This window comes from Sinohyriopsis cumingii, chromosome 12, assembly GCF_028554795.1.
Source record: "Sinohyriopsis cumingii isolate HCF-2022 chromosome 12, ASM2855479v2, whole genome shotgun sequence".
Taxonomy (NCBI): domain Eukaryota; kingdom Metazoa; phylum Mollusca; class Bivalvia; order Unionida; family Unionidae; genus Sinohyriopsis; species Sinohyriopsis cumingii.
In genome coordinates this window covers 118,232,911-118,250,562 of record NC_142972.1, presented here as the reverse complement: position 1 = coordinate 118,250,562, position 17,652 = coordinate 118,232,911, and the positions used below count along the sequence as shown (strand labels likewise).

Sequence of the window (17,652 nt, the reverse complement as noted above, 5' to 3'; positions counted from 1 at the left end):
GAGAGGAGAGGGGTTCAATAGCCAGAATTTGTCATCAAACCAAACTTACGAAAATCTATGGATGTATCTACTCTGAAAAATTTAATGAGAATTTCTGTTGATGAGCCCAGTGTTGAGAATGTTCATTTCAGGAAGGCATTTATGAAATGGTCTGGGGGAAAATTGAGGTGGATATTGACAAAGTGTCAGCGACATTGTTCGTAAAGACTAAGCAGTATTTTGCATTAGCAGTTATAAAGGAACATTCTTGTTCATTCTTGCTTTTCATATGCTTTATGTATCTAATGGTATTTTATATTTATTAATAATTATTCTTGTTCTTTGAAATATAATAAAAACATGTCAAAACTGTTTTATTGTCATGTTTATACAGATTAAAAATAGGCTAATATAATATTACACATTTAAGTCCCTGCATCATAGCATAAAATGTCTCCTATGGCTGAAAATTTGCTCCAGATTTTTTAGTTTGGCAAATTTCATGGTGCAAAGATAAACATTATCAGGGAGGCCCTGATAATGTCCATTTGGTCTTAAATGAAAATCTGCTTATCTGACATCCAATATGGACACCAGTAGCCATCTTGAAAATCTTGTTTATGTTACTTCTGAATGAATGGTCATATCAAAATGAGGCTTTTCACTAAAAGACAATATGATGTTTAGAAGGTCTGAAATGAAAACGGTGCCAGTTTGATTCCAGTATGCACAGCAGCCATCTTGAAGATATTATCGCTCCTCTTCAATGAATGGTTGTATCGGTACAAGATTTTGAGTTAGACATTTTATGATGTATAGCTGGTATTAAACGGAAATGGAAAACATCAGATATCTAGTATGGTTAACAAAGCATTTTTTTAACATCACACCTCTTCAATTGAAGGTCATATTCATACTGGGTTTTCATGTTTGGTTGGTCGTAAATTAAAATGGTGCTGATCAAAGGTCAAATATGACTGCAGTGGTGGTCATCTTGAATTTGTTTTTATCACTACTTGTGAATATGGCGACATTCCACAAGAGTTTCTTGAAATGTTGAGTTAGTCCTATGATATGGCTGCCACATTAGCCAGGTTGAAAACCTCATCATTATTGGTACGTTTCCTAAATGAATAGTCATATCAGCCTTCACAAAATTATATAAAAAAATTTATAAAAATTTGGGTAAGTGGATTGAAAAGAGAATTTTAGCATCAAAATACCAACAAAAAAAAAAGAATTTAAATAATTGGGGTGCCACCATGAATTTCAAACCTGCAATTTCTTTTTCGGCAGATGTAACACAGAGAAATACATATATAAAATTGGTAAATCAGTCATGACAAGGAGACACATGGGGGGGGGGGTCAAGTGTGAGGGGACAATGTAGCCAAGAATTGCAGGAAACCCACAGGCTTCTCTTAAAGTGGATCACTGCATTATGGGCGTGAAGCACTCTAAAACATAACCAAAAACATGAAAAAATCAAAGTTTAATCTGCACATTAAAAAAAAGCCAGCATACCCACAGGAGCACTGAAAAATCCTGGTATTTCTATCATTTGTGGTTCAGAACTTCTAAACTTGGTCCTTTTCAGTTGTATTGCATCTCATTTGCTGCAAGGTATCTGGCTGGTTCTACCTTTCTGTCTGATAAACAACCACAGACTGTCATTATAGTCTGGTTTACAGAATAAAGTTCAGTAAATATTTTTTTAATTAAGCAGATTGCCAGTCTGTTAAGTAAACAACTGCAGCAATAAGGTTAATGATTAATGAAAACAAAATGCCTTTTAAATGTTAAGTATTTTTCCATGTTGGAACTGAGATGCATTTCATTATATTTCAAGTCTGAATTTAAGTTATTATATGTCCACATTGATTTTACAATATATGTTTAAGATTTACATAGGGGCAGTGTTTTTTTTACTGAACATTCACAGAGAGGAGGAATTCCCCTCTGGCAATTCATAAATGTGGATTTACAGTTTTTATGGAAATGGGGGTGGGATGTTAGGTTTATATGAGAACAGCATCTGAGTGTACTGTATATACTGTCCAATCAAAATGCTAACAAGAAAGATAATGTTGTGTTGTAGCATAATGCACCTGCAGATCAGGGTCTATGCCGTTTGTTCTACTGATTAGTCCTAACAAACTGCACAACCCAGATGTGATGGCAGATCTGGGTCTGTGCAGTTTGCATTTGGACTTGTCTTATAAGTGAGTATATACAGTAGATTTATGGACCATCCTGTCATTTTCAAAGTATCCATCTTCATCAAAAGATTGGCACAAGATTTTAAATGCAGACATGTACAGATAGGCAGGATAACAACATTCACACTTAATTCTTTGAAAAGCAAGGATTATTATTGATAACAAAATAGGTCATATATCAGCATTGCCTGTCAGATCTCCACACAGCTAAAATCCATGAATATCTTAATTCAAGAAAATCTATGAAAAAAATAAATCACCTGGCCATAAAGTGAAGTGAGCTTAGGGTATGGTCCTGCATCTGCCATGTATCCAACTTTTTTCATCCATCTGTTAACAATTATTTCAAACCACATTATTTCTGATCTGATTTAAATAAATCTTGGAATATGGGTGTATATCATTAAAATTTAGAAGTTCATTAATAAGTGAGACCATGCATATTTATGAGGTGATCTTGCATCTGATTTGTTAACTGTTTTTCTAATCTGGAAGTCATATTTCTGATTTTGTTCAGATTTGGGGTATATGCTTATATCACTAAGATCTATGGTGACTTTTATGATGAACAAGATGCACACATACTAATGAGGAAATCTTGCATCTAATTGACTGAGCCTGTTACAATTCTAAAGGCCATATTTCTGATGTGATTTTCATCAGACTTGGAATATATGCTTATCATCAAGATCTCGGATGAGTGCAATAATATCTCACATAGTTACACTGGCTGAGCCTAAGACTGGGACTCATGCGGACAGAGGTGAAATGATGGTGATCGGTAAAGGCAAGCACTTTAGAACACTCTGCCACCCAGGGCCCGTTAATTGGGTGATCTTATATATAAGTGGCTGAGCTTCTTACCTGTCAGGAAGCCAAATTTATGATTTTAACCAGACTTGGAATTCTTTTTTATGTCATCAAGATCTTGGATGGGTCCAATAATGAGCAACATCTGGCATGGTATATACCTGCAGAAAATATTTTTGACAAAGCTCATTGGATGCAGCCACATTAACTCAGTGCATTGGACCCTGTTGCAAGTAATCAGAAACATTCTATAAGAACATTGCTTCACATATTTTGTTAACACAAAAACAGTTTCAGTGTTTTGAAGGAAACAAAACCTTGAAAGTGCTGCCAGGAAATTGTGACCGTAAATGCAGGGAATCAGCTTGATAGATTATAAAATGTACAAGTTCCCAAGTTAGAGGAGTCTTACATACTTTCATTTAAATGACATTGTGTTTACCACATTTTGTATTCTAATTATAACTTAGATTTTATTTTGTAAACATTAGGAAACTTCTAGAAGGTTATTTTCAATTAGTTAATAGTTGTTTTGTTTTTTTAGAAAATGCTGATTGTGACATGCGGTAAAGTAGAGGACTTTATAATCCTATTTTTCTATAAATGATTCAGTTGTGCTTTAAGATCTGAGCAGAATCTATTATATTATTGTTGTGTCCAGTTCATTTGGGCTAGAAGTTTATTTTTTCAAATTATTATTCACTGGAAATACAAAGTGCTTATTAAAAATAAAATTGTTGGTTTGTATTATTGTGATCCAACAAAAGAATGTTGGCACATCACCACTACATGTGCCACTACAGGCATATTAACACTTCCATCATTAGATTTAATTTTCATTTCCTCTGAAGATTTTTCAGAACTTTGTGTCTGTAATTCTAGAATTATTTGGGATTTAATTTGCAATGCATAAGTTTTTTTTTTACATTTTCATTTTGCCTTTTAGGAAAATAAATTATTTAAACGATTTACAAAGCATGTTGCTTCTGACTTTTTTCTATTACTTATTTTAAGATCATTGAGTCATAATATCTGATACACAGTATATAATTTTGGAAAAGTGAATATTTATTGCAAATGATTAGTCAGTCCACAGTTTGATTGCTTATTGCAGTATCTCTGACTCCAAAGTTTGGGGCAAGAAATTAAGTATACACTTTAAAGAGCAGCTTTGTGAACACAAAGCCAAGTTCTCAAGCCAGTGAAGGCTTTGTAAACTTAACATGAGCTGGGGTTCAAAATTAAATAATCATAATCAGACATCAGCAATAAAGTCAAACAACCAGCTGTATGTTCTATGCTAGTTCATTCACATATGACATTATGACAAACTACTGACATGTTCTTGCAGTGCAGTAATTATATGTATCTATTTTTAGGATCATGTGTGTTGACAGAAGGCACTTTAGTACATTTACTTGTGACCTTTTGATGAAACATTACCTTCTGTTTTCAGTGGTGAATTTGTGACCTTTTGATGAAACATTACCTTCTGTTTTCAGTGGGGAATATATATCCAAGAAAATTGTTAGCACAGCATGTGCCAAGATAAAATAAGAGACCTATTGTATTGAAGTCAGTATCCGGTCAAATTTCTTCAAACAGTATTCAGAAACAAAAATGTTGTATGGATAAAGGGCCGACCATTGTGGGGAGGCTGGGATTTTGTTTTCTTCTTCTGATCATGATATTTGTGTTCCTTTATTACAGATTTTTTTCAACGTGATGGATAGAATTAATTAGGTTTTCTTTTACTCAGCTGGACATATAGCAGAAGAGGTTATGGGGTGGTCTATTGTACATTGTCCATCTGTGGTCTGCTGTCCAGTGTCAGTCCATTCATTTACACCAGTTATCACTACTTCTCCTAAACTACTTGGAAGAATGGATTGAAACTCTACATACACAGTCTTCCCATGATCTAGTTGATCCTAAATGAAATTAGTGTTGTTTGCACATCCACTATGGCCTCCACAATGACCATCCTGAAAATGTTGTTATTGCTTCTTTTTAATGGAAGGTCATATAAACATGAAGTTTTCACTAAAAGACTGTTTATGATGTTCTGTTGTTCCTAAATGAAAATGATGTTGATCTGACATCCAGTATGGCAAACACAGTGGCCAGGTTGAAAATCTTGTTATTGCTTTGATCATATCAATATTGGGTTTTTACTAAAAGACCTCATGATGTTTAGTTGGTCCTAAATGAAAATGGTGTAGATCCACCGTCCAAAACTGCCACCAATGCAGCCATTTTGAAGATCTTTTTAGTTACTCGCTCTGAATAAATGATAATATCAACATGGGGTTTTAACTAAAAGACTTATGATGTCTAGTTGGTCATAAGTGAAAATGGTACCAATCTGAGATCCAGTATGACTGCCACAATGGCCATCTTGAAAACCTTCTATTGCTACTCCTGAATGATTTGTCATATCAGTATGGGATGAACACAAAACTTCTCAGTGAGTTACTGTCTAAATAAACATTGTGCCAATCTCATTACCATCATGACCACATGGCAAACATCTGGAAAATCTTATGGCTATATCAGCATCTCGCTTTCACGAAAATATCCATTATGACTTCAAACTGGTCCTAAACAGAAAGACTCCAGTCTGAAATCGTACATGGTCCCCATGGCAGCCATCTTAAAAATCTTATTACAAATCTAATTTATTGTTGTTGTTGTTGTTGTTGTAGGGTTTAACGCCATTTTTCAGCACACGATAGGCTATACATGGTGGCCAGTATTAATGGTGGAGGAAGAACCCGGGAAACCCCCGGAAAGAACCACCGACCCTCGAGAAGCTACTGGCAAGCTTTCTCACGTGCCCACATTGGCCGAATCTGAGACTCGAACCTACGCAGACAGAGGTGAGATGGCAATGATCGTAACGGAGAGCGCTTTAGACCACTCGGCCACATGGGGCCCCCAGATCTACTTTAAAAGAAAGCCATATTGTCATGGGATTTTCACTAGAAGACTTCTTATTATGGCCTTAAATGAAAATGGTTCTGATATTAGGTTGCATATGGCTGCAATACCAGCCATCTTGAAAATATTATTATTTCAACTCCTCTCCAAATATATATCTGTATCAGCATCCTGAAGATATTTTATGATACCATGTTGGTCCTAAATGAAAATGTTTCATGTTGTACATAAGTTATGGCAACTGTCTTTAAAATCTTGTTGTCACTATTGCCCCTAAATAGATAATCATTATAATGTGGGACTTTCACCACTGGACTTTTAATGATGTAACTTTGTCCTAAATGAAAATGGTGCCAAGTAGACTTCCAGTGTGTGGGTCACATGAGCTTATTTGAAAATCTAGTTACTGCTGACAAAATATCAGAGATGGTGTCAGCACTGACAGATGAAGGAAATATGATCCTAGCGTGAATTCCTGGAATTCGTTTTTTTTTTCCTGTAGAACATCAGTCCCTTTGAGCAACTCTTGTGTCTTGAAATAAGAGCAGAATTTGATTCTGAAAGGAGTGGGGATTAATTATATAAATAATACAAACACACACACACACACACACACACACAGAGTGCATATTTAGTCTGGTTTGTTCATGTTGGATCATTGGAGATGCATCACAACTGACTGGAAACAGGACTGTTTTACAGACTGAGGCCAGTACAAAGAGGTTTCATTATTATTAGATTATTAATTATTGTTTGAACCAAATTGAAAGAGCTGCCTACTGAGAAGTTGTGTGGGAAAGCTTTACTCTGTCTCATTAGGACATGGTCCTTATATAAAAGACATTGTTTGACCTTGAAATGGACATGGCCCTTATATGAAGACATTGTTTGATCTTGAATGGACATGGCCCTTATATGAAGATATTGTTTGACCTTGAATGGACATGGCCTTTATATAAAAGACATTGTTTGACCTTGAATGGACATGGCCCTTATATGACAACATTGTTTGACCTTGAATGGACATGGCCCTTATATGACAACATTGTTTGACCTTGAATGGACATGGCCCTTATATGACAACATTGTTTGACCTTGAATGTTTGGTCCATTGTTATATCCAGTTTCAAACACTTGCACAAATGGTAGGTATACATAGGAACCAAAGTATGAAATTCTAGGACTTGTTTTAACAATAAATATTTTGAACCATATTCCAAAAATAGTTCGGTCAAAACTTGAAAGTTCCTTAACTTCAATGCTAGGTCTTACAACTACTCCAACAGTACATAATGACTTTGTACATGATATGTTGATTTCACCCCCCCTACCCCCCCCCCAAGAAAGTTGTTTTTACATAATTAGATAATCTGAGCCATTCAATGATAAAGACATGGGAAAATATTTGCCTTGTGTCTTGTGAAATTGTTTCATTTATTGATTGGTGGAGCAGCCACAGAATAAAATCTCTATCCTGTTTTGGCTCATAGCCAACTGGCACATTTTTTTTTTACAAGCATTTGAACTTACTACAAGATGCATGTTGGGTGTCACTTTTTGTGACTTGTATAACTACTAGTTCAGATAGCCAGGAATGGAAAATGATTATGTGATTTATAATCCCATGCAGTACTTTCAGAATATTGGTACCCTTTCCAGATTATTTCACCTTCACAATCAAAACTTAAACTTACATAAAAATAAATTATTGTCAGCAATTACATTAGGACATTGGAAGAACAGATATAAGATTTGTAGCACCTGCACTTCTTACATTCAGAACACATTGAAGAGAGGAAATCATGCTGGACAAAATTCTCAGCAGCAGCTGCCCTACCCCTCACTGGGATGGGTCCGTAGGTAGGCTTTCTTTTCTCCCAGTGTCTTTCTCATTGTTAAGGCCATGTACATGTATGTGGTGGTGTAGGTAAATTATCTACACCTGGTTTGGATACTCCATCAGTGCCATTAGGGCATCATGAATGTTCATGACCTGCATACTTTATATGTTTATTTGTAGGTGTATTGTCAGAGTGTTCCTGAACCTAAATAAAGAAATTGATATAAATCTTGAGTAAATTAGTCCTTTTTTCTCTTCATAGCAACATAACTGTCATTTCTGATACATAGTTATCAAACCAAGTGATATGTTGATGCAAGCTTGCTTTATAAAATCACATTTGAGTTGAGTGATACAGTATATGTTGAACAATGTATGGTATTTTGTAATCAGTATCACAGCTAATGCCAGATGAACGGGTAAAATGTGTTTTATTGCATATTCAGCATTTAACAGAGATTGATATGGGAAGAAGCATGAATCAAAGAAATGTAATCTCCTGTAAGGTACTAATTATTTAATTTTTCAGGGGTGGGTGGGTAGGCTATGATTTTCTTTCAAACTGAGATATTTAATTTTCTTTTATCTCAAGATAATTAATTTTTTCAAACAATGGATATAATGTGGTGTTAATTTGCTATTAGTCATATTTCTTCCAGCTACCATAAAAAAAATTGTACCGTGGTATATTGGGACACTTATGTACATACCCCAATACATACCTTTGTATACTGTAATTTTACTAGGGACTCAAATATGACTGCATGGTCAGTCAAAAATGATTGGCTACATTTGGTTTGACAGATGCTGCAGCATTTGGGAACAGAAAGCTGGATGCCAAGAAAGAGATGCATAAGGGAAATGTGCCCAGGGTGATAAAAGTGTGTTGATCATACAAAAACAGAAAGTGGCCGAGTGGTCTAAAGCGCTCTCCGTTACGGATCACTGCCATCTCACCTCTGTCTGCGTGGGTGCGAGTCTTGGATTCAGCCAATGTGGGTATGTGAGAAAGCTTGCCAGTAGCTTCTCGTGGGTCGGTGGTTCTTTCCGGGGGTTTTCCCGGGTTCTTCCTCCACCATTAATACTGGCCGCCATGTATAGCCTATCGTGTGCTGAAAAATGGCGTTAAACTCTACAACAACAACAACAACAAAAACAGAAAGGAAGCTAATGTCATAAGTAAATGAGTTCAGTGGCGTTCTCTCATGTGATACCATGTATATTGTATGGTGGTGGACTTGGAGGGTATCATTAGCAGATAAAGAACAGTTAAAGCCCTCCTTGTAACCCTGTGTTATATCTGGTATCCCACTTATTGTCTGATACTGAGACCTGCACTCCAGGTGTATACAGGCAGCCGATTAGGCTGCCACCTTAGCATTTTTATATATATATATATATATATATATATATATATATATATATATATATATATATATATATATATATATATATAAGAAACTACATGAGATAGAAGAACAGCTTGAAGAAGAAAGCTATTAATTAAACTCTTTTCCACTAGTATGTATGAAAGATACAGTTATATGGTGATTTTTTTTAAATAGGAAATTATGCCAATTCCTCTGAATAGTAATGATAAAAATACCAGGTAATAATAATAGTTTTAATGGCACTTTTTAACACCTTTGCTACAGCTTACTGAGGTCATGGCTCAGTGCCTTTCCCAAGGGCATGACAAGAGAGCTGATGAGAACCAACCTGGTCAGATATTGAACTGAGCTGACATCTTCCTGGGGGTGGGTGGGTGAGTGGTGTAGAATGGGCCGAAAGCATCCTTGTACATGTTGTACAAGGTCACTAATGAAAGAAGGAACCACATTGACACAGTGGTTAGGCCCAGGTCAGCTACTCTTTTTGTGTCCTTTGTCAATTCACTTTTAATTTTCTCTGCACTAAATAACCTACTTGAGTTGTTGTGCCAGGCCTGTTCACTGTCTGTGGTCCATTGTCCATTGTCGGCTCATCTGTTGGCACTATTTTATTATCACTACTCCTCCTAAACTATCTGGAAGATTGTCATGAAACCATACACACCCTGATGTCTAGTTGGACCTCAGGTTAATTGATAATGAGATACAAGACCTGCATAGTGGTAATTTCAGAGTGAATTATGTTTCAAGTAAACACCAGTTCTAAGATATAACTTCTGCTTTGCAATCTTTTGAAATATTTAAAAGGTAACATATATACTATTGTTCATCCCAAGTACCTTTATTTATCTAATTATTCATTGACACAAACCATTTACATTCCCTATTGATCTGGAAATTACCGACTCTTTTGCTTTAATTGTTTGATTTTATCATGTATTCCAGCATCAAAACTTTCCTTTGTTTATTTAAACCTCACTGGACTTAAGTGACTGACATTATGAAGTACATGTATGTACTGAATGACATTCAGAAGTATGTACTGAAACACCTGTATTACTACATGTAGATTGGTTTCAGTACTGACATTTATGTCCTTTAACATATGATGTAATCAAAATGTAACAAAGGAGAAAATTGTTAAATTATTATGGTTTACCTGGTAGAATATTTCAGGTGTTTATCAAAGTCATGCCCAATACTTACATGGTGTAGTTTTGAAGCAGCCATGGTAAAAATAATTCTGTCTTGAAATGTTTTAGACATGTCAGTTCTATAGGGTCAGTCATTCTGAGAGGTTCTTCTGTATTTTTAACAGTTCATGTAAATTATACATCCACATGCAGTTGGTCAAACTTGTATACATGTTCAGTGTATTCCATTTTTCACAATTTCATTAGTTGGTCAAACTTGTATACATGTACAGTGTATTCCATTTTTCACAATTTCATTAGTTGGTCAAACTTGTATACATGTACAGTGTATTCCATTTTTCACAATTTCATTAGTTTCAATTTAAACAATTGAACATACCCATAATATAATCACTGACATGAACTGGAATCATGGTTTTGTTTCAGAGATGCCTTTTTTGGAACATAAACTTTGTGAAATCATTGCAAATACTTTTTGCAGGATTTCAAGCAACTTAAAGACTTTACAAAGCTGTAGATAAACTATATTTTATGTATTTTTTTGCAGATAGTTACATTTTTAAAGGTGTTCAGATTAGAGAAAACAATTTAATTGTAAGCATTTTGTATGGTATTGGTCCTGTAATAAACACAGTCCATGTGGTATGATGATACAGAATAAACTATGATGTTTTTTCAGGTTTAACCACTGCAGTGGCCTAGTGGTTAGAACATCAGCTTTGGATGTGGGAGGTCACAGGTTCAAAGCCTGGCCGAGACATACCAAAAACTTAGAAAAATGGTACTAACAGCTGCCTTGCTAGGCAGTCAGCATTACGAGGTTAGTGTTAGGACTGGTCTGCCTGGTGTCACGATAATGAGACTGGGCAGGACATCATGCTACATGTCTGCAGCATGATGCTTATGTGCTATAATCACTATAAACTGCCACACTGTAGACATCGTAGTGGTAGGACTGAATTGTTTTTAAATCTACGTTAAAAATCAAAATCACACACATACACCATTCAGGTTTCAGGTGTTTGGTGCATGTTTGAAAGACCAGATTTGATCGGGGTGCCAAGTGGCTGAGTGGTCTAAAGCGCTTACCATTATGGATCACTGCCATCTCACCTCTGTCCGTGTGGGTTTGAGTGTCGGGCTTGGCCAATGTGGGTATGTGAGAAAGCTTGCCAGTAGCTTCTCGTGGGTCAGTGGTTCTTTCCGGGGTTTTCTCTCACCATTAATACTTGCTGCCATGTATAGCCTATCTTATGCTGAAAAATGGCATTAAACACTACAACAACAACGGCAGCAAAAATAAGTTGAAATGTCCAGTATATTTTACATGTCACAGATCCATACTGCATGCATTTAAATAGTGCAGCTTAATAAACATCTTAACAGCCCTGTTCTCCACTATTCTTTTTGACAGTGAAAATATGGACAACTGGGTCTTTGATACAGACAAGTAAACTTTTTAATGTATTTCTCCATGGACAACTTGATTTTGACATAGTTTCTGCACCCCTGAACTTTTACTCCCATAATACCCATTTTAATGTATCGTTGTATAGAGCTCTGGCTTTATATTATAATATAGGCACTCATTCAACTGTGGGAAGCATTATGTTAGCTAAACCAGAAAGCAAACTGAAATTGAACCTGGAAATAATGATAATTAGATTAATTTATTTAAAAATATATATTTGGCATGCGTTTTATGGGTAGATCACCAACTGCAACGAAATTTTTCATTTTTGACCTTTATGTTGGCATTGGCACATTTTGATGATGAATTGCAAGTTTCATTCAAATGTATTTTCACACATTTTGTGAACTGTCTTTACATGAGGCCTCTTGTAATTGCTGATGTCTTTAAACTTTTCTTGAATGACTGACATTAGTTATGCTGTGTTTTTCAGGAGACAAAACTATATGTCAGAACTCCGCAGTCCGATGGAAAATTAATCAAAAGGAAGTTGCTGTCCCCTGGATCCTCCCCAACATACGACGAAGGTAAGACAGCTTGAATATTCTTTGTATACTCTTGCAATGATAGCTTTAGGGCTGTAATGAAAAGGTAATGTGATTTTAAAAAAATGGATATAATGTGGTACTTTTAGGACTAATGAAAAATCACATTGATCACTTAAAATATATCTCACAAAATACAACAGATGATAAAAACAGCTTGAACGTTTTTCAAGTGCTTGACATCGTTAAGCAGCATTTGGTTTCTTGTTTGCATGTATATCTTGGCTGAGACTTTGAACTTTCCTTGGCTATTTTAACTTCAGACCCTGGCTACCTCAAAAACCTAGTCCACACACTAAAAAATGGTATCAGGTTACCGTTTTGCTTTAGTCTGAGTGTTGCCAAGAAAAATTGCTTCTTATTGTGATTTGATTGGTTGTTTAACATTTAGTATAGTTTAACTTGTATTTAACCACTTGTCAGTCCTAATTGCTAATTAGTCAGCTATTAAGTACATCATAAGATTGACCCATAATTGTTTTCTTATTACACCTTGTTTGATATTGTTACATTGCATTCTGTATCATTGGAAGTACCTGGTGTTATGTTTCAGTGATTATATGTTATGTATATCTGTATTTTCTAATAGAGCTTTGTCCCAAATCAATGTAAGGGTGTACCTAACCAGTAACATTTATTTTGTAAACAACATCATGCATAGCTAATGAATCCCAAATAGTTCTAGTCTCATTGTACATAGGTTAAATGTTCAGAACATTATCAATAGAATTAAATATGTTTTCTTCTGTCAGAATGTAGGATGTTGTCTTCAGTTAAATATTTCCTAAACTTGTTGACAACACCCTGGCTCTAGTATTGTGTCATAGCTTTTTATATAATGTTGTTTACTTGAAAAATAACATTCTTGCCTTAACATCCAAAGCAGAGTCAGTCTTATTGTTGTGTGAAGTTTTTAATTTGAATGGATTTATTTTTTAAATTATTCACTGGAAATACAAAGCACAATTATATATATATATATATATATATATATATATATATATATATATATATATATATATATATATATATATATATATATATATATTAAACACTTTGTGGATAATATAAATGCAAAAACAACAATTCCAAATTAGTATATATATTAATCTGGAATTATAGTGAACATTTTAGATTATATTAATGTGATACATCAAAAGACTGTCAACACATCACCACATTCCAGGCCATTGGCATATTAGCACGTTTGAAACTACAAGAATATCAACAGATTCATTTTTGGAACTTATTTGGACACCATTAGAATTTAATTAGAACTTCAAAATTTGGACTTGTGATAGAACTTCTAGGACCTTTTGGAATTTAGTTCACAATAATGTAAGTTTTTAAAATAATTTTCCCTTTGTGTTATAACCGCTCTGATGGCCTAGTGGTTAAAGTGTCTGCCTCATATGTGGGAGGTTGTGGGTTCAATCCCCGGCCAAGTCATACCAAAGACTTTTAAAAATGGTACTAACAGCTGCCTCACTTGGCACTCAGCATTAAGAGGTTAGTGTTTGGACTGGTCTGCCAGGTGTCAGGATAATGTAACTGGGTGGGACATCATGCTACATGTCTGCGGCTTGATGCCCCAGTGATAGACATCACTGTAAACTGTCACACTGCACACATTGTAGTGATATGACTTAAAAATTGTTAAAGCTGTGTTAAAATTTCAAATCACACACACATTGTGTGATAGGGAAGTAAATTATTCATTGAATTTTACAAAATTTAAGATTTTCACTCTTTTATTATACTTAGTTTAAAGTTGTAACATCAGTAGCAGGGAAAGTTTTTAAAGGAATAGTTGGGTTCATGAGTACTTGGGGTAGCAATAAGAAGCATCTTACTGGACATATGTAGTTGGGACCATTACTCAGCTAACAGTGGTTATGGAATGCTTGCTTACCTAAACAGTGACTGACTGGTTTTACATTTATATTTATGTTTGCCTTTAAGATGAGTCCAACTACAAACTGCACAGACTCGGAGCTGCCATCGCATAATGTGTTGGCAGATCTGGGTCTTTGCAATTATGAGTAATCAGTAGAATAAACAATATAGACCCTTATCTGCAGGCACATTTTGCCTTGGCAGATCATGATCTTTGCTGTTTGCAGTTGGGCTGAACTGATAATTGTGTATGATATGCCAGGAATGTGAACAGTTTATTGTGATATTGCTCTGAGCCCTGAATCCATCACCCCAGATCCCCCTCCAGCTTTAAACTTTAGGTAATTGATGACTTCAGAGACTACATTTAACAGTGTTCTTTCTGATTTGACTTTAATTTTGATGGGGCATTTTTGTATTATATATTTTCCATTTTATTTTTATACCTTTGTGCATTGAACACTTATCAATGTGTTCACTGTTTCTTATTTCATTAAACAAACTTTTGTTTCATGTATTCATACCACAAATGGTTCAGTGAATGGTCGGTCACTTTCCTTTGTTTTTTTATCAGATTCATGTTAATGATGAATAAGTTATTATCAGTAATTATTTAAATGATAATAATTATGGAAATCACCAGAATTTGGTAAATGGGGTACTCATGTACCGATAATTTCTGTAAGAAGAGTCCAAGTCATAGGCCCTTTGTCAGAATTTTGGATTTGGATAGGTCTTAACTTGGTCACAAACAAAATATTAATATGCCACAGTGTTAATTGATGTCAAACTGGAAAAAAACATCTGACATATTTGGACTGATTAACAGAGTGCCTGAGAATTTACAGTTTGTATAAGAACAAGTTTCGCATCAAAAGTGCACAAAATGACTTTTGGCAGGCCTCAGCTAGAAAACCAAAATGCTGTACAATGTTGTTTTGCAAAACATAAATCCAGGTGAATATGATATTTTTAACTTGGAAAAAGCAAAAAGCATGTGGTGTCATATGACACATTTTTATTTAGCCTGAACACAAGATATACCTTGGTAATATTTACTATGAATATGAAGTGTGAGCTGTGTTTATTATGAGTGTTATCATGTGTGATAAATTTTGTGTTGCTGATAGTGAAAGTGTGCCCTTATTCTTGCAGTATATTTTAATAAAAATTAGTTTTTTTTTCATAATTTTGATACTTTAGTTTTTTAGCAGTATAAACAAAATAAATATTTTCTAAAATAAAATGATGCACAAGGATTTTATGAAAAACCACCTGAAGATTTTCAGATGTCTAGCTAGTCTTAAATGTTGGTTGGAAATCCAGTATGGTTTCTACAGTGGCACTCTTGAGGAATTGTTATCACAACTCCTAAGTAATGGATTGTCATATCATGATAGAATTTTCACAAAAAGACTTCTTATGATGTTTTGTTGATCCTAATGAAAATAGTGCTGACATCCAATATGGCCACTACAGCAGCCATCTTTAAAATCTTACTATTGCTACTCATCAGTGGAAAGTCTCATCTATATGGGGTTTTCACTTGTACACTTTTTTGCGTTGTTCAGTTAGTTTTTCAGCGAAACAATTGTACCAATCTGACATACAATATGACCACCAAAGGATCTATGTGGAAACTTGTGTTATTTCTACTTCTACTAAATGGAAGGTTATATTCACATTGGGTTTTCACCAGAAAACTTCTTAGAATGTCTGGTTGGTCTCAAAAGAATATGTTACTGATCCTGCACCAAATATGGCCATGATGGCAGCCATCTTTAAAAACTTGTTGCTACTCATCCTAAGTGAAAGTCATTTTGACATGGTGTTTTTTTGCCAGAAGTCTTCTTGTAACATCAGAATGGTACTGATACTATAGTATTGCAGCCATTCATGAAAAATCTTGTTGTTGCTACTCTAATGGAAAGTCATTTTAACATTGGGTTTTCACCAGAAGACTTCTTATGATATCTACTTAGTACAGAATGATGCCATTATGGCATCCAGTTTGCCCAAGTTTCCTCTGACCATTGCCACCCCATTTCTGGACATTCTTTTCAGGAAGTAGAGCATCAGTTCTTTCAAGGGACACTAGTTTTCCAAAGCCATGCTTAACCCGACACATCACTGAATCATCAAATATTCACTAAAAACAATGAAAATGGTTTAATGCTGATCCTTATGAAACATTGGTATCTTAAAGTATTGTTGTCAAGTCTAAGCTAAACATGAACATTAATCTAAGAGTTGATGTCAAATGGATAGACCAACAAATTGATGGACAGTCAGTGGCTCTCCTGATCATCCATTTAACACATTTAAAGTTTGTGGCAGTGATTTTTTTTATCTTGTCCTGAAGGAGTGGCAACACAGTTCAATGAATATGGCTCAGTGTATAAGAGATAATGACAGGACATACCTTGTTGAATTGCAAATTGTAGCAACAGTGTTAAATTGATTTTATCAAGGAACAGCTCAACTGAATAGAAGAAATTGATTGACATGCTCAGTTTATTTCAGTCATGTAATAGGTGAAATGTTCGCTGTGATTAACAGTTCAAATTTTGTTCTCCACATCAGTGAGTGTATTGATAGTGAATTGGAGTACATACTGAATTGTATGTGGATGTGTGATTTTTGATCATAGGAGTGGTATTCTAAATAAAATGTCAGATTTTAATTAACAGTACCTGAATCAAAATTTTAAACCAGATTTAATCTTTAATTTCTGTCACTTAGTGTGTTTAATGCAAACCTGTTTTTCCAATGTGATTGCTTTACCAGAACTTACCAGTTAGGTTATGCATATCTCAGTCTATTACATCGGTAGTATCTATTGACCTTGCAGAGCAATTTACATTGTATACCAGAGTAGCAAAATTTTAATGTATATGTGCCACAGGTAAGTACTGTATGGATTTAGAGGGAAGTAAGGTCATGTCATTTTCATTCCAATGTCAATATTTCAGGAATTCCTCAAGCTGTTATTGAATTTTTTAAAAGCGTATTTTATTATTATTTTACTTTTTTCTCAGCAGTTGCAGTTTCATTAATACATATTTTTGAGAAATGTTCATTCTACGGGATATGAAACCACGTCTACTGTCAGATTAGCATGCATCTACTACACGACATTTGATATTCTTGTAAGGTCATGTAGACCAGTATTTAATAACACATCTTTTTATGGCACTGAGTCCTTTATTATTGTATGAATTATGCATTATGTCACCAGGTTAGACCAATTAAGGCATGCCCATAAAGGAAAATTACTCTTTTTGGTTTGGTGTTTTATGGTACAGCAATTCAAGTTGGTTATTTTGGGAGATTAAAAACAGTACATGTAATGATCTCTGAAAGCCATCCTCTTCAAGAGGCATTCCATAAAATTGCAAGTAGCAGGT

At 34.8% G+C, this 17,652-nt stretch overlaps 1 protein-coding gene across 1 annotated transcript in view; it reads left to right on the top strand.

The window, feature by feature from the left end:
• The window catches only part of LOC149787328 (uncharacterized), a 147,997-nt gene that overhangs the window by 64,662 nt on the left and 65,683 nt on the right, over positions 1-17,652 (top strand). Inside the window, exon 4 of the mRNA XM_089977870.1 lies at positions 12,238-12,331. Within this exon, the coding sequence (XP_089833996.1) occupies positions 12,238-12,331 (94 nt within the window). The remainder of the gene's footprint in view (positions 1-12,237; positions 12,332-17,652) is intronic.